This window comes from Halyomorpha halys, unplaced genomic scaffold (assembly GCF_000696795.3).
Source record: "Halyomorpha halys isolate HHAL.00 unplaced genomic scaffold, Hhal_1.1 Scaffold223.1, whole genome shotgun sequence".
NCBI classification, from domain to species: domain Eukaryota; kingdom Metazoa; phylum Arthropoda; class Insecta; order Hemiptera; family Pentatomidae; genus Halyomorpha; species Halyomorpha halys.
The window spans coordinates 1318400-1338040 of record NW_027115445.1 but is presented as its reverse complement, the minus strand read 5'-3'; the positions used below and the strand labels follow the sequence as shown (position 1 = coordinate 1338040).

Genomic DNA, 19641 nt, shown 5'->3' with positions numbered 1-19641 from the left:
ATTCTGAGTGTTAATTTTTGAAGAATGTCAGCATTAGTAAAAGTCTGTAACACGATAACCCACCTTCTATATAGTGGTCGTTGAGAGAAAAGCTTGATTTTTAAGCGTGATCTTGGCCAAATCATATCCTTGCACCACCATCGATCTAGAAACCAAAGACTGAATCCAAAAGCCTTTTTTGGTTTGAAACGATACAGGTGTTTACTTTTATTTATTAAAAAAAAAAAAAAAAAAAAAAGAAAAGAAAAGAAAACTCAGGTCCTACTTACATAGGACCGTCATTAGAGTCTTCCTAGTTCATTCACGAGAGCTACGTACTTAATAATAGTGCAGGCAATACATCTATACTCTGTACATGAAATTCGTGTCGGGTCTTGTCTTTCTCCTGATTCTTTTCGAAGTGTAGTGTAAGTATTGCTTCTAGAAAAATAAAGAATTCTTTATGCACTCACCCTAGAACATTCCATTTGTTACAATACAATGCATGCAGTATATCCAAGTCTATATGGATTTAATATTTAGCTATTCGTAAACAATGAAATTTATTATAGGTTTCTTTACTATAATTACCGCACCTCTTTATTGAATAATTTTTCATTTTTTTGTAAGCCCAATCATATATTATGCGATAATTATCATAATGAGTAAAATTAATGGGATATTTAAACGATGGGACAACTCCCTTTAAAAGGAAATAAAATATTAAAATTATTTAAGGTAAGAGGGTAGTAGAAGGTTGAAGTTGGGGTGGTTCGAGGAGGCATGTAGTGGGGACAGATCTTATTTTCGGGGGGAGGAATGGGGTCTCCGGACCATTCCTTCCGCGGTCATGGATCTGGTCGGGTTCCCGTCTCTCCACAATGTTACTTTTGGTAAGTCTACATTTTACACAGTGATATTTACTATTATTATTATTATGAAGTATTTTTTTGCCCCGTTACCAATATGAATGGTACAATAATTGTTGAAAGTTTGTTTGAATTCCAAAATATGGATGTTTCTCAGCTTAGTGTAAGTAAAGTAGAACCTAGCATAACTAGCATAAAACAAAAAAAAACTAAATTATCAAAGTGTTGAGAGAGCATTGAACCGGTACGATGATTACTATTAAAAAATTTAAAAAAAACATTGTTTAATTTAAAAATTATTCATATTCCAAGAATATTGAAAATATTTCAATAATCAGAACTTGTGTATTTTTTTAAATTAGGGCAATAGATCATTTAAGAGGTTCCATCGGAAAACTTGCCAAGTGCATTTTTAAGATTTTTATTTCGGTTTTGGCATTAAATTATCCCGAGATAAAAATATTTATTCTAAAAGCTGTTAAATCATGTTAATATTTAAAAAAACTAAAATAACTTTAAAAAAAATTCTTTTACCATGTGATAATGTAATAAAAAAAAACTAGAATCCTCAAATAAATAAAAATACATTTACTAATAATGAAAGATGAAATGTGAAATTATTTATGAGCTATTATATTGAAATGTATTACAAAAGATTTATTATTGAGGAAGAAATATCAAAAAAATATTAATCAATAAAAAAGACATAATAGATGGTTTATAAATTATTTTTAGATTCAAACAACTTGGAATTGTAATCAAGTCAGAGTCGTTTTTAAATGATTGATCAGAGAATCGTATAAATAAATTTATATCTCAATCGAAAATAGGATGATTTATTAAGTTTCCTGTATTAAAAAATGTTATAAAAAATTTTAAAATTTACATGGCTGGTTTTGAAATGAAATGCTCGGAAAGGATCGGTTAGTATTCTGATAATCTATAACCTTGATATATTATATCATTCCAGCATCCATTAATGTAATTTTATTAAAATGTTACACTGGTTTTAAGTTATTATTTAAAAAATTCGTAAATGCCTTATAATACTTCGAAATAATAAATTGAATTAGAATTAGACCAATAATTTACCCTTTTTTTTCTTAGTCTGAACCCATTTCTAAAAACGTTAAGATATATGTTAGCAATTTAGTTTTTTTACAGTGTACAGATATATACAAAATTACTAAAGCTTAATAATTTATTTTTTTAAAGCAAACATGTGACAAAGATAGAAAGAAATTAACAAGTGAAAACCCAAAAAGTAATAAAACAGATATATTAAAAATATAATTTTATATATTAGATAATTTTTTTCTTCATAATTTCATATTACTAAATTCCACATTTTGCATTGAGCAATTAGAAAAACATTGTTATATTTTTTTGTCTATTTAATTTTTTTAAATATAGTCTGTTCTTTTGGTTTTAATTCTTCTTCTCTTTTCGAAAGTTAACAATACTTTTTTCTCCATGATTTATGTACAGTCTTACTATTTGTTGTGTATCTTGTCGTTAAACAATATATTATCAATTGGCTTGGTACATTTATTTATTTTTTTAAATTCTGTGATAAAAGCTGAACCATGAGCCAACAAAACAATGGGATTTATGATTAATTTTAGATTTTTGAAATTCATTAAACATATTATTTCTTTTTTTGAACAATAGAAATATAACTTCTCATCTACAGAGTGGTAATGAAACTGTACTGTTTAGTTGCAGTAATTTATATTTTTAAGAAATGGTTAAAATTACCGACTCAAATTACTTCTTTGTTATCGTTTTACCAAATAAATTGTAACCGCGAAGAAATTAGTGTTAAAAGTACATAATTTATTTACACATTGTATTGAGAGCTGAAGTAGTCTTTTGTTATCTCGTAAAAAAAATTAAATGAATAAATAGATAAGACCATTGTTAATACTCCAGTTGACACTACATCTGAGAGATGGCTTATACCCACCCCTAAGCCATCTCTCAGATATTCAGAGTGTAGTTAGTGTCTCTGACATTCTGTCAATCCTCAACTCATGATAACCCTCTAAGTAGATGTTGTTTCTCTTCTTGTCAAAAAGAAAAAAGTACACACAACACAAATTTTAAAAGTATGAACATTATTTATGCTTCGGTGCATATAACTCTTTAGTAGCTCCAGTGGTTATAGAAAGGAAAATACTTATTGTTAGTTAATCCCCCTTGTTCAAAAAAGTACTGTTTTTAATTAAATTTTATTCCATTAAATATTATGATAATTAATTTTTTATCCATAATAATAATAATAAAGGCCTAACGAACACGATAGTTCGATACCGATACCACCAAACGCTCTATCCATACATCCTTCCAGTGATACCCCTCCAAACCCAATTCCACTATATCTGTTTTATCGCAATCCTCCCATCTACGTTTCGGTCTACCCCACGGACGTTTTGGTTCAGTGTTAATTAATAATTTAGGAATCCGCTCGTTACTAAGCCCTACAACCTTACACGCCTATCTTATACGCCGCAATGCTATAACTTGAATTATATTTGCCGGGTGTAGGTCCCTTAATTCAGCGTTGTGTAATCTTCTAAATTCACCCTTTAATTCATCCTTTTTCGGTCCCAATATTTTGCGTAATACTTTATTTTCGAAAACCTTAAGGCGCTGTTCATCCTTTAGTATAAGAGGCCATGTCTCACATCCATAAAGAACAGTGGGAAGTAAATTTTGTAAATTCTAATTTTTAAGTTTTTCGAAAGAAGGCGCAGTTTCGAAATTGAAAAATAACAAGCATTTCCCGCATTTTAGATTTTAACTTAGGTTGAATACTTAAACCTATCTACCTGTTCAAACGTATTTCCTCCTATATTTATATCACCGAAATTGCTGACGTTTCTACTGCTAACCATTTATTTTGTTTTATCGGTGTTTATTTCAAGACCTAGTTCCTTACTGGAGTTTATTAAATTTTTGACCCATGGATACAATATATGTTTCTTTAAAAATTTTAGTATATTTTTACTTTTCATGCAATATATTGTGTTATTTTAATAAATTTATCTGATTTCAAATAATATTTTAATATCTTTTAATCTTGTGAGAATCATTAGGCCAAATAGAAGAGGCATGCCACAGATGACGAGCAAGTAATTTTGCATTCTGAATCATTCCTCTTGATGAAGACTTACAACTTCGGCTGAAGTATAACTTAATGAAAAAAAAGTTCCATTTATTAATGTGTTTGCATCACTGACCTAACCCCGTTCTCTCTCACACTTCTTAAATTATACCTAGTTCAACTAAATCCACACTGTTAAGAAAATTTTTAGTAATTGGATTTTATAAATGTGTGGACATTTTTTTCATTTTTATCCTTAAATTCGTGTCTGTCAATCATAGAGGCTAGAGGTGCCCCAGGAGAATCAACAGGCCACAGATTCTATCAGGGGATAATGTAATATAAATTAAATTTTCATAGCCACACTCGAACCCGTGTTCGGGAGTTAGGATCTGTCACCTCACTACTTTTTTAATACTTCAGTCGCTCCAAACTAAATATATTTGTAGAATCTGAGAGAACGTTTCAATCCTATTAACCGAGGGTTAAGAAAGTAAAGTGTGTAATATATATTAGGATTAATCCTTCAAATAGCTGCATCTCCCGTTGTGCTGACCGTACTACCGGAATGACACCGGACGTGCCTCCAGGATAATGCGAAGGCCCAGAATGGGATGGAAAGGTGTGGCGCCCCAGACGTGCGTGATCATCTTGAAAATCCGTTCCTCAAGTGCAGCCACAGGCTATTGTAGTAGTGGAAAACCAGGTAACAATAAGAAAAGCTGGACAGAGACGTCTTCAAGAGAGGGGTGTCACACCCTCTCGTAATAGCTTCAAAAGCTGAAAATTTGATATTTGAGAGTGAAATATCAGACCGTGAAAACTATTGAAAACATTGCAGCTATAGCTAAAATTTAAAACCAGTACTTTTGAAATTAGGAATTTTGATATGTATTATGCTATGTCTGAATATATGAAAAAGAGGATCATCAATACCAAGTGCAACATCACTCGCAACGGAAAAGTGAAATATACAAAACCGAAAAAGGTTAGAAAATTGAAATATTGAATAATATATAAGGAGAAGAAAATGGTCAATGTAGAACACTTATTTAATGATTTGTAGATGGTAACCTTAGATTAATAAGTAATAAGGTAAATGGCGAAGATGGTCGAGGGGTGCGGTGAGTAAAAAGAACATAAATAAACCAAATTATTTATTTGGTTACAACCCCTGATGAAGACCTGAAACTCAGGTCGAAACGTCGGCATAAAATAAATAAATATGTTTTTTTTTATTTATGTTGTTCTTTGCTGACCGCACCCCCCGACAAACTTCTCCAATCAAATTATTTATTCATGCTGACGTTTCGTCCTGAGTTTCAGGTCTTCATCAGGGCTATAGAAAAAAACAGATAACAACCGTCATTTAGAGAACTATAAAATTTTCATAATTTCCAAATTTGTTAGTATACTATTTCTTTTCAATTTTATGTTTCTCTAAATGATGGCTGTTATGTCTTTTGGTTCTATAGCCTTGATGAAGAACTCAGGTCAAAACGTCCACATGAATAAATATTTTTTTGTTTATTTGTGTTCTTTTTACTGACCCCCCCCCTCGACCATCTTCTCTAATTAAAAACTTATTTATTAGTTTCAACGTTTCGGCCCAAATTTCTAGCCTTCATAAGAGCTGCTTCGAAGAGGTGGAGTTCATAATATTGTTGGGAAATTGTTAAAATACTTTAACATAATTCTAAAATCTGGTCAAAATTTTAGAATAAATAGTCAATTTCATATTTATTAATGATAAATCAACAAAAGAAGACATTATGTATTCATTAGTGAAAAACAAATAAAAATAAAGGTTTAATAATAAATCGATTTTTTTTTATTGAATCGATCTTATATATATATATACATTGGCTACTTCTTTTTCCACATCAGTGCCATCGGACACCAGTGCTAATCGAGTTAGCATTCCTTGGAACCGCCTGGGAAGACAAATAGGAGAGATGATAATTTGGAAATTGTCCCGTCTTCGAATTGTTATAGTGAGGTTGTAAATTCTTTATTCTATCGGCAGTTGCGGTCAACAATTTTACAGAATATTTTTTTTTAAATTGCTTATTGCTAGTTTTCTTTTGAATGACGAATTATTTCTCAATTAAGATTTGCATATTTTTTTAATCCAATACATAATAAAAATAATATGTTTATTAGATTCAAGCTGACTTTACGATATTCTTAGGTAATAGTGTGTCCACCACTACGATCCACTCGAATGATTTTCCTTGACTACTCTTGAGTATAGATTAGTTTTAGATTATTGGTTGGGCATAGGAAGCGCTAGACAAAATGCTTAGAATTTCAATTTCTTAAATATTACCTCCTAAATTTATATTTTTTTTAATGTTGATATAATTTTAAATTTATTGGGTCTACTATTTTAACAAAGCTACAGAAAATAATTGAGTTCGTAGTTATCAAAACTACTATTCGAGATATCTTAGTCATCTTTTGAGACGCTTTTAAGTATTTTCGAAAACTTAGACTCGGATGATAGCTACAAGCTAGTGAGCTATAACAGTCTTGTAATTGTTATTAAAGTAGGTACATATACTATTACTTGAGGTCGTGTAGACGAGTTTGTTGAGGTGTCACCTTAACTCCCACGAGACTGTATCGGCACCGGTTCCATTTCGGGCTGGGTGGGGTTTAATTTTTTTTTTTCGCAGTGGTCCCTCGGAATGAAAGCTCGACCTTCCCAGTATTGGTTGGTAAGCTGATGACAGGGGAGGGGGAGTGAACAAAAATTAAGTATTAACCTTACTTGTAACAAATGAAATATTATCTTCAGGGATAATATCATTTGTGATACAATGATTAAGTATAAAGGATTTATGGAAGATTTTGTAATTATAAGTGTAGAGGTAGCTGTGTATAATTAATAAGTTCTGACTCCAATTTAAGATGTGAGGTACTCTATAGAGTACTCTTCAATTACTACACAGTACATACTGATATATCAGAGAGTTTCAACAACGCATGTTCATAGTTTGGGTTGCTAGATGGATATGAATTGATAAGATGGGTTTTACGGTTTCTCGCCATGTATCCTCACAGGATGGAAACTGACTCCACATCATAAGGTTTACTCTTACGGTCGTGAAGGGGTATACCAGTCTTAACAGAGACGGCAGAATGAAATAAAAGACTGGGATATCCATTTCCAAAAACATCACTACATCGTTGTTGTTGTTGTTGTTGTTGTCTGTGGCTTTAGGGCGTAAAACCCTGAGGTCATCAACGCCCATCGAGCTTTATAATTCTGTTTCATTTATATTTATAATTCTATTTCACTTTATTTTTCTGTTTAAATAATTTCGAGAAAAAAAATTTAAATAATTACTTCCTTCGTATTTTTTATTACGTATAACAGATTTTCTGGTTTAAATCTTATTTAGAAGTCCATTCCTTTTTAAGAAAACTAAGACCATTTCCACGTTCTTCTGGTCATCATTCAGACCATCCGATACACTCGGTCCTACTCCCAATCTACTCAAGTTCGCAGAATAAATAAGACATTTCTCAAATATGTAACTGATCGTAAGTACACTGTTGCAGTATTGACATTTTGGCGGTGGCTGCTTACTGATCAGATATCTATGAGTTAAACTCGTATCACTACATAGTAGATGCAAAGATAAAATAAATTGATCGTTAAAGGAAGGAGATGGACAAACGACTGCGTTATTTATTAGTTAATAACAGGAACTTGAAAAATCTGTGTTATTCATTTGAACCAGCTAAACCATTAAATAAACATGAACAGATTAAATTTTAACTTCTTATCTGTTGTATACTAGAGGTACATAAAAAATAAATTTTCGAATATGGACTGTTGACCTAGAACCCTAGGAGGCGAAGGTAATTTGTCAATTTGGAAAAGTATGCCACACAGCATGACAGGAATGTACGGTACCATATCTCACGGCAAATTTCATCTGACACTTTAGGAACAACGACTCAGCAATCGTGTTTCTCTTCAATCAATAACAGTACCTCGGATATAACGATTCTTCTTGTCAGTGTTTTAAGCGAGTGGAGTGGAAGAGATTGTGCCGCTTCATGAAGAACGGCACGGATCTGTCGAATCACAGGTTGGAGTCGTTAGTCATACAGCCGATGTAGGTTAATGTTACGGTGCGATCATGTGTTCATTCATTAATAGCCGAAATGAATCCGGGTACGTCTTTTTAAATTATATTAAAATAAAGCTCAATTTATTTTTTCTTATCCTCAATTACTGAGTTCAGTCGTAAAACATGATGTCTGATTTATAATTTTTTCAAAAATTAGTTTTCTTAAGAAAATATTTATGATGAAACTGTTGGGGAGAGAGAGAAATACATTATTTATCTATGCTGCCTAAATACATTAGTTTGCTATTTCACACAGCATACTTATCGATTCGTAATCGGACATATATAAATTACACATACATGGTATAATCAGAAAAAAAGAGATACAATAATAAGATATAATAAACAATATTTTTCCCCTCTACAGTTTCCTTTTACAATCTATTTCGGTCTGTACAACAAATACAAATGTTTCAATTCATTCCTATTTTTCTTTCTCATTTCTGCTTCTCCAATTTCACCCTTTCACAATTTTTCAATTCACCCGATCAACAAATTCGCTCTCCGGAATTCACCCTCCTAGATCCTCTTCAGTGACCCGCTAAACAAATTCAATATTAGACGGTAATGTGAGAGCAGACCATCATTCATAGTCACAGCAGTAGATCAGTTTACCAAAAACAAACTAATAGATACATTTTACGAGAATAAGACTAACACTTAGATTAAAAAGAAAATATAATAAAAAACCGGTTACAGGAAACACTTGAATGGATAAATAAGTTTTAAAAAAAATAATAGTATTAATAAAACGATCGGGGAATAGAGAATCCATGTTCTTTCTTGCTTTGAGCCTTTATCACTAATTATTACTTATTATTATTACTTATTTAGTGTTATTACTTATTATTAAGTGCCTTGAGCGATTATCACCATGTCCGTGATTTTCTTGGAAACCTACTAGTCTAGGAACATCCATGTTGTTTCCTTTTGAAACAAATTAATATTTTTTAAAATTATTTATCAATAATAATCGTTGTTGAGATAATATTTCACAGGGTGAAACATTAGAACAAATAGAAATGTATCTGTTAAGGTTTCAACTAATTATTACAAAAATGTTTTTCACAGTTCCTAGCTCTGAATAATATTTTTAAACACTTATTAAAACATACTATTTAGTACAGTACAAACACCAACCTTTGCTTCTTTTTACGCCCTGGTCTGTGTTACGTTCCATCTTAGGTAGGACATTCCTCTGTAACGGTCAATGTGTCACCAACCTGATCTTGATGAACTGTGACAGTCGATTGGGTTCGGGTGTTTTTGAAGAGTGTGTCCGGTAACCGTTAGAACATATCGTTTCTTTACCACTTTTTTTTTTTTTTTTTTTTTTTCGATAAAATAGACCTTTATACATAGATTTGGCATGTAACATGAAGAAATGAGAATTTAAAACAACAAATTAGAGGAAATTACATAAAAGTCAGTCAGTTATGCCTGTGTACGGAGTGCTAAGGATTACTTACTGGAAACAAAATAAATAAAAATTAGAAATTAGGTTGTAGGTTTTATTACATTGAATAATAGCAAAGCTTTTGTGATACTGTCAGTAACATCTAGACCAACATGACAGTGTAACCTGCCCCTAACTGTTAAGCACATACTGACAGACATTTGGTAGACACTAGATGACCATATCATTTTACAACTTTATTAAACGATAATATCACTCAAGTTCCGTAAGTATTTCTTAAAAAAACAAAACAAATATGTACGAATGTATATAAAAAAAAATTATTTAGTACATCAATTATGTCACGGTTATCGAATATTTTTTTCTTTTCAATTTTATTTTATTATTAATATATTCTAGTATAGATATAACGATATTAGAAATGTTTCAAAGATTGAAGCTGAGTCAGTATGCATAGGCGAACACTTACTATTCCCGTAGATTGCCATATACTATATTAAAAAAAAACATGTTTTTGAAATAGGTTTAGCCCACACTTTAACGAAACGATTTGATCTGTTAACAACTTTATAATATTTCGTCAGGAAAAGTATAAGTACGTAACTGATAAATCCCAACTTTTCAAGAGATAAGAAAGGATTTGAGGTGGTTTTTCATTAATAGACTCCCCAAGTTAGTTAAATATTCTTTGCCTTTTTTTTCGGCCAAGACTCCCATTGGAGTTCTATACTGCCTAACCATGGTTGGGGGTCAAAGTTCTTCATTTTGTGGGACCGCCACCCAATGAAAGAAGTCAACGCCCCAGGCCTGATTCCAACCGGTACCACCAATAGACATCTAATTGATAACCACTTAACCACTGAGCTACAGGGGATCCAAATATTCTTTGATATATTTCCTGTAGAAGTAAGTTCATATAGGAGCCTCCCAGACACCGTCAGATACGTCACGTTAGAAAAGGTGACATTTTCGAGAAGAATATTCCTACATACAATAATATTTTAACACGCTACGGGCCTGAGGTATAATAGACAGAAATTAACTTATTTTATCATTATTAAATTGTGCACTGCTATTTAATAAATTATTTTTCATTTTGGAAATTTCTAGTACTTATTTATCAATTTTACTTTGCCATAATTCCATAGAAGTCTTTGACTAAACCTAGGCACTTTTATTGTCTGGCATGCTCCGTTTAGTGCCAAATAATATAGAACCACCCTGAAAAAATTAATTTTCATTATTTTAAGGTGAACTTAGAATGTGCCAGTGAATAAATTGCTAAGTATAAAAAATTAACAAATAATAGTCATGCATAAAGTTTACGTAAATATAGAAACCTAAATCAAAACGATGTCTAATTACGTGGTTTCTTAACTTTTTTCCGATAAAATTATTCAGTCAGAATATTAATTTGCAGGAGTGCCGTGCTACACTTTACTGCAAAATATCCCACTGCTATAATTAAAAAATATAGATAAATATAACTTATTCACATAAACGTAAGCACTCTTTTTAAATCCACGGCTGAGGGTTGCTCTCATCTTCCGGTGGTGGTTTTCTTCTTGGACCTTCATGCTAGAAATGGGCTGGACCCACCGCAGTCTTTTACCCATAAATGAAATTCTAGAACTACAAGAAGTTCTCCTCAGTGAGGATGTAAGCTCCTGTGCTTCTCATCAACATTAACCCTACTCCGCAAAATGTGCACAGGGCTGCTTAACAGTCTCCGGGACTCCATATATGAGGCATCGGGGACGGATCTCTAGACCATAGACCAATCATCAGTATATCGATCTATAAGAACTTATCCTATACTTCCGGAGTTATCTGTTATTCTTTGCTTTCAGAGCCTAAAGTCCTGGAACACTTTCCTCCGCTGATGGTCGACCACCATCACGTCTTCATCGTCATCACCTTTTACCTGGTTGCGATCAAAGTCTTCGGGCCTTGGTTGATGAACGACAGGAAACCTTTACAATTGAAGAAGTCACTTATGGTCTACAATATTTTTCAGATTCTCATGAATTCTCATCTTTTGTACCTTGTAAGTATTATCTTTTTACAACATACAATAGCTTTGATGTCTTATGTGAAAGTTGTATGGATTATGTAGTGTAAGATTAAGAATTCTTTTTTTTTTAATTATTCGACATTTACAGCTTTATTTACATAATAATACATCTAGTAAATCTGATGTAAGATCATAAATGATGGAGGCTAGTAGAGAAACTACCCATTGGTAGCTCTCTAATAACATTGTACATTAGAAGGTCTCGATGGCTTCTTCTTTTCAGGCGTCCCGGAGGATGGTAGGAATGGGTGTACTTTTTAAACTTTGTGACACAGTTCTATACCTACTCAAAAAATGTTTTTCATTTAAAACATTTAATTATGATTTGAAAGTTAAAAAAAAATATGGAATAAACTCAAATGTCAAATGTTATTGTACCACCATTAAGTCTCAGCCACTATTGAATCTAAAACTTGGGGTGCGTCTTGGTGATACAGTATAATACTGGTGGAGAAATCGGAACAGACACCTTAAAATTATAAATTCACCCGTGATCTATAAATCATTTATTTTGCTTTTACATGACGTGAGGATACCAAATTTCTCCTCCTGGATCAGCTGAGCTCTTTGCAGTTGAAGCACTGGACGGAAATCGTCAACACCTACTGAGTAATACCCACATGTTTAGCTCAGTAATGGCTTTTATATAATGAGATGCAAAAAGATCTCTAAAGATTATTTCAAAATTCAAGTAAATAGAAAGTTCACTTGATAGATGTCAAGAGGATTTGCATATAAGGTACTCTGCTAGGCGTTACAAAAGTCGAATCGGTCTCATTTGTGAAGCCCCAAGAGAGAATGTCACCCAACCCACGATCCACATACTCTTGTTTACCCAGTTTCTCTTAGATAGTTGAACGAACTATCAACACGTGTACTATCTTCCACTCACCGGGTCATTAATAATCGATAAGTCTCTCAAGCTATAATTGTGACATTATTTGGCACATAAATATGGACCCAGCTATTGCCCACAATTTTTTTTATAAGATTTTTAGTCAGGAAAGAACCACAAGTTGGTGATGGTGTTGCTAAAATAGCCCTCGCGCAGTCTTCGTACCTCTCGTTCAAATAATTCGAGCTGAATACTCTTTCAAGACCAATAAAATCTTTTATATAATGAAAAATATTTCATAATGGAGGCTAAAGTATCTCATGTGATACGAATCTTCGTAGGCAAGTGCCAGCGCTTATGCGCGTGAACCCAAAGTAGAATTACAATAACCTAGGTCGGTTTTGGAGACAGACGCAACATTATATATCAAATTTTTCATCAAGAGATCTTCCTTTTAACAACTGGTGATTAACGCTGGACGAGTTTTCGGGAACTTTTGTCAACACACCTTCAGGAAGGTAATCTCTTTATAATGCAGATTTTCTAACTTACATTACCGAAGTATCCATAGACACCTACGTTAAAATGTAACATTTATACATTGATATTGGTGAACAATAATTCATTCAAACATAACTTTCCGTACGTTTTTTATTTTCAAGATTGTATTAATATATTCTAATCCCAGTTGAATGAATATATATTTTCTTCTAAACCAATCACCATGAGAGGTGCTTGTTTCATGGTTTTAATTTATATTTTTCTCTAAGATGTTTGCTTTTTTTTTTTGCTTTTTTTTTAACCTCCCAAATCTACCAAACTTACCCAAATACGTTATATTTTGCTAAAACCAACCAATTATTTGTATAAGAAAATATAGAAGAAAACTAAATGTCAATTTAAAGATGAATATGAATGGATTTTATTTATATCATAATTAGTTTTGGAGGTATCAAACCAATTAAACAAAAATGCAAATTCAGACTAAGCTCAATTAAAAAAAATTGACTATTGAGGTATAGTCTGTCATCTATGACTAAACACTAATAATCGTAAATGTTTTGCAGTTATTGAGAACAGTAGCGAATTCTAGATTGTAGTATAAAAGAAAGTTGTTTACATCATTAGTCAAAACCAATAATGCTCCAGAATCAAGGTCAATAACACTATAAATCGTAAGAGAGATATGTAACTCTAGACTACCGATAAAGTGTCGTGTGGTAACACATTTGATGAATAGTAAATACCGATAAATGCTTAAGAGGTAAGGCTTAATAAAGAATATGATAGCTATATAAACCTGATGTTTATGGTTTTATTACATAACCTACATAGAGCATAAGTAGACTTATGGTTTAGCTTACATTTAACCAACAAGTGAGGTCAGCAAGCCTTGAAGTTGTGCAAGAGTTGGCGCTGCAGTCACTGGAGCTGCTGTTGCTGTTTGCTGTGCTGCTAACAAACTCAACAAGCTCTGCAATTGTGCAAGTGTTTGTTGAGTGACTGGTGCAGCGGTAGTGGCTGCCTGTGTGGGCGCCAATGAACCTAATAAACTTTGTAGTGCCTGTAGGTTAGGTACTGAAGCTTGTGTAGCAGCCTGCTGATTTGCCAATGCTCCCAGTATACTTTGCAGTGCTCCAAGGTTCGCTTGTGGAAGAGCTGCTGGGATCTGAGGTTGTAAGACCGGTACTGCTACTGGTAATACTCCTGGTCCCTTAGGGCCGCATGGGCGACCTCCACCTGGTCGCATCGGTGGGAACCGACCGCCGTACTGTGGGGCAGCTTGGGTGACGGCAATGAAGCCTAGCAAGGTGAGGAGTGCAGCAGTGGACATCATCGTGATAGTTCAGAGACAATCAGCGGCTTCTAGCGACGGCTGGTGGTCTACTTTAATTATTATCAGGATTAGGTTTATATACACGATGAAGGCTGCGGATACGAGGAGGGGGTTGTGTTTGAACAGGAGGCTCATTTGAATAGTGATTGCAGTATATATGGGTTCATTAGTTGAAAAAAACTGTGACAAGGCGGAAATAAGCAGGACGATGTTTTGTTTATGGAACCTTATTTACTCCAACTTACGTTGGTTGTCAATATTTGTCAACTTTTTGGCTATGTCGAGAATACTAATAGTACGTACTGACTATTATTCGTGTATCTATTTTGATCTCAACTAACATCTTTAAAAGATAACTGACTGACTGTCGTTTTGTTTAAGAGATCTATTGTTATTAAACATATATGCAATGCAGCGGTATGGGTTACAGTGCATTACTTGCAGTGCACTGACGCCAGTCATCCAGCACACATTTTCAAACTTTGAATCAACCATTAGATAAACAAGATGGGGAAAAATAATAGAAAGAGTAAGGGGAGTGAGGGAGAAAGGCTGAAACTTATTAGACAATATGAAATGGAGTAACCTCTATGTAATTTCAAAGGTAAAGACTATAAAAATAAGATTTGTTGTGATGAGGCACTAAAACCGCCTTCAGTTGCCATCAATATAATAGAAAAAATTTTACTATTAATATTAATATTCTATGTATATTTTTTCCTTCAATGGTAATCCTAATTATTGGTTACATGGGCTATACCAAGTAATATTAGGTAAATTACATGAATTACATGTTACATTTTAAAATTACATTAATTTTAATGTTCGATTATAACTGTGAGTTATATCTATAAAATTAAATTAATAAAAGAAAAGAAAATCAAAAGGGAAAGTAAAAAATAATAAAGTACCAAAGAAATAATCAAATAATATGTTAAGTACTATTATATATAAGACAGTGAAGTAAAATATAAATAATTATAAGGGCAGTAAAATACAAATATGACAAGTGATAAAATTAATCTGTCTTCCTACATTCATCGTTTAATAACTTAAAGTCTATTTTTTGACAAACTTTAAAAAATCAGTCTTTCTTCTGTTTCTGCCCATGTCGCTTGTTTCAGTAAAAATGTTCTGTATCGGTCTTGTCTGAATGTTGTCAAGTTGTCTGCAGTCAGACATTAAGAAATTATGAATCTGTCCGGCACTTGTGTAGAATATTATGATTATCATATCAATATTATATACATATATATATTATATGTATTACTATTACGTATGTAATAATATATTATACATATATGATCACATGGATTTATAAACCTTTAATAAAATGAATCGATTAAATATTTAGTTAACTTTCAAATAAAAAATATTAATCATCAACTTTTAAACTTTAACAATTTTTTTTTTTTTTACGGTTTTTGCATTTTATACAGTACACTAAAAAATATATTGTTCCAAATTATATTTTTTTTATTATAATGAAAAATTAAAAATACTAACAATTACATTAGTATAACAATAAGTCATAACAATGACTATCTGCTAGTAAATTCATATAATAATATACGAATTATAGGCATATATTGGTGTCTTGTTAAAAAAGGAAATTTAACAAACAGTATACTTTCGAATTTTTAATAAAACTATTTTATATATTTGAACGAATAATGTTATGTTCCCTACAATGAGTTATTATATTATGGCAACGTAAAAATAAAAATTCTTGCAATGTGGGTATAATGTTGGAGATTACCCCATCACTGTGATTTTGAAAAGAAATGTTATTGGTATTCCTAAATAGACAAATATTACTGATGATCTACTTGCCCTGTATAGTTGAGCACAAAACTATTCTACACAAAAAATACTATATAGTATTTTTATGTTTAATTTAAATGTTTTTATAACATGAATACCTACATTTCCATCAAAATACCCATCTTCCTTATAAGCTAGAACATGTTTTGAGCACGTTTTGATTGTTTCTTTCTGCCTGAATAAACTTTTTTTAAGAACACATAATTATGTATTTTATATCGATGACTCTAACAAAAAAAAAAAAATTTTAAATTATTAATTGATTGTTAAATTATACTGGTGAATGGAATAATTCTTTTGAGATTGAAATGTAAAGACAGTGGCGTAGGGTAGTTGTCTGCAACCCGGAGAGGAGGAAAATTTCGCCACCGGCTTAGGTATATTAATTTAAAATACTAAAATATAGAGTAGTTCTAAAAACGTTTTAGAAGAGTCATCATTATTGCGAATTGTACAGGTTAAAAATAAAAAAATTATGTATGTATGTTTTTTAATATAATATTCAGATTTATTACAAAAAGTCTTACAAATATCCTATTTAAATTTATATAACATGTATTATAAGTATATAGACTTATGATTATAACCTGACTTCCAAACCGATCTGGAACGATACTGTCACTATTTATTAAAGTTAAAATAAAAAACTTTACTCTTTAAACTTTACTGGTCTACTTTTTTTAAAAGAACAAAGTAGCCGCGACAAAAATATGCAATGAAATGGTTTAAATTTTTAAAAGACATTATTTATTGTGGTTTATTTTTGCCATTTGCCATCCCGACTACGCCACTGTGTAAAGGTGTGATTACAATGAAAGATCATTAGATAATTTAATATATTTTTATTTTTGTCATATTTTCCATAATATTTTAAAATTTCCATAGATTTAATATCAAACAGAAAACTGTCGCCAGTGTTATGTTTATCTTTATTCGCAGCATGTGGCAAGCCCTGTTTAATTCAAGTAACAACAGCAATTTGCGTCAGCTCATTGGAGAAGCAAATCAGCATCATTGTTTGGCCATAGCTAACATTAAATAGGGGGAGGGAAAAAATTCAAGGTGATTTAGAGGAGAATTATTTTAAGGATTTCGAGGATCGCAGGAGAAGTTAGAAAAAACATTTATTTTGTCATCAAACTTGATCCTAAATTGTTCACGAATGAGTACAAGTAAACCACGATCTAAAGCTAACGTTTTCATTTTTTATTAAGAAATTTAAAACTCTTTGGCTTCAGTACTGGTATAGAACAGTTACTGTCAGAAGGAATGTCTGTCAGAAACATTTCTATAATCATCAAGTTAGCTTCTCCCTAGATAAATATATAAATAAATAAGCACAATTTCTCTTTATTGTTAAATGTTCCAACTTATTACAATTACATCCAAATCCCCGTATCATAGTCAAGGTTTCCTAGGTCATGCCTTGATCATTTATGAAGATAGAGACAAAAAATAGGGTTTTGGAATTTTTTTTTTTACGGTCACGTTTTCATTATATAAAGTGACCACGAAATAAAAGCCAGCCGGTGCCGCTACAGACTCTAGGTTGCTAATAAAGCCTTAACTCCCCCGGCTATAAACTAACTTGTATTTTTGAATCATCGTACCATATCATAAATAAAACAAAACTATCTACCAGTCAATTTTTCTTAGTTTTGGCTCAAGTCATCCCAGGATGATCCTCGGGACTCAACATTATCATTGTTACAAAATTAAAATAAAATTTTCAAAGTGCAAGAGTAAAATGTACTTAAATAATATAAATATTCATTAGATTTTTATTATTGTAATCGTTACTTGATTTTATGTTAACTTAGGTTTATAGAGTGAATAATAATTTTAAATAAAGTTTTAGAAATCAATATTAAAATAGCCATTGATAAATATCAGTGGTACAAGAGCCCAAGAGGAGAAAAAAGGCAGTTATTTCACCCCACTTTTTGATTACTTAATTGAAAACTAGGTATAATTACTAGTCAAAATTGATGAGTCTGTCAAGTATAGGTAGGGGAATAAAAATGGCGGCTGTTTCAAAGCCTTAAAAACAATTAATTTTTTATTCGGAGCTCAATATCTTTACAACTACCAACAACAATAGAACATCTAAGAGAGCATCAATTAAAGTAGAGTAAATTTGCTAAAATGTAAGCTCTAATAGAGCTATTTACGTTCAATAGTTCTCGAGATGTAGCTTTTTAAAAAGCAACATTTCATAAAAATGTTGTATGGAACGTACTGTAATATCAGTAGTTAGTTAATTTATTTTGAGAAATTTATATATTTCAGGAACTTTGTGACGTACAGATGTCTATTAGCACTCAAATTAAAGCTAGTTTAATGAGCTATAAAGTAGTTTATGACATTTATTCGTAGGAGTAATAGTTTTCATTAAATTTGCTAAAAAAATTGATTTATAGTTGTTCGGACAATAAGTTTGATTTGCCAAATTTATATTCATTTGTGAATATCATCAAAACTACCCCTACGAAGATAAGTGTCATAAACTATTTTATAGTAAGTTAAATTTCCATTATTTTGAGTGTTGGTAGACACATATGCGTCTTATGAGTCTAGAGATATATTTTCAAAAATCCAACATTTTATACGAACAACTAGAAATTAACATTTTGTGAGTTTATTTTGTCAAATATCATAAAAACTACTAATCCTACAAAGATAAACATTTTTAACTATTTTATAGTAAATTTAATTTATATATAATATTAATATAGTAGCTTTAATTTGACTTGTGCAGACAGACATCTGTACGTCCAATGGTTTCTGAAATAAAGTTTTTCATAAATCAAACTTATTGTCCGAACAACAATAAATCAATTTATTTTAGCAAATATCATGAAAACTACTATTCCTACGAAGATAAAGGCCATAAAGTACTTAATAGTACATTAAACTAGCTTTAATTTGATTGTTAATAGACATCTGTACGTCACATAGTTTCTGAGATATAGATTTCTCAAAATAAATTAACTAACTAATCTTTCAGTAGATTTTTATGAAATGTTGCTTTTTAAAAAGGCTCTATTAGGGCTAATATTTCAGCAAATTTACTCTTGGAAATTGGAGAAGTCATCAGTACGGTTTGGGGGAACCAACCTCTTCTTTGTTCAGTGGAATGATCTCAGTGTCCTAGCATAGATATTTCCTGGAAATTACCAGAAACCTGGGCCTAAAGAGACAGTTTTGGGCTCAAAATGTAGAATGAATGTATTAAGCCGTTTTCGCTGCATTCAGTAGTCCGGTATTAAAAGAGCCAATAATTGAAAAAAGGTAAAAAATGTTCGTGGGTTTTTATATTTTTGAAAATGTCGAAAATTATTGATTCAGCCAACACCATAATTCAACAAAAAGTCAGAACTACCGGATCTGACTTATTGGATTATGTTCAGCTCTGATTAAAAAAAGGGGAGTTTAACTTTTTTTTTTTTAATATTTATTCATTGCTATTTATAACTGTACATTATAATACATTTAGTAAATCTGATCTAAGTTAAATTGGAGTGTTACAGGCGTGTAGAGAAACTACTCATTGGT

General features: G+C 31.6%; 1 protein-coding gene across 1 annotated transcript in view; it reads left to right on the top strand.

Annotated features, from left to right (window-relative positions):
• The first annotated feature begins 829 nt into the window (after positions 1-829).
• LOC106679816 (very long chain fatty acid elongase 7) overlaps positions 830-19641 on the top strand; it is a 22629-nt gene continuing 3817 nt past the window's right edge. The window contains exons 1-2 of the mRNA XM_014419167.2: positions 830-872; positions 11367-11563. Coding sequence (XP_014274653.1) covers positions 830-872; positions 11367-11563 — 240 coding nt within the window. The remainder of the gene's footprint in view (positions 873-11366; positions 11564-19641) is intronic.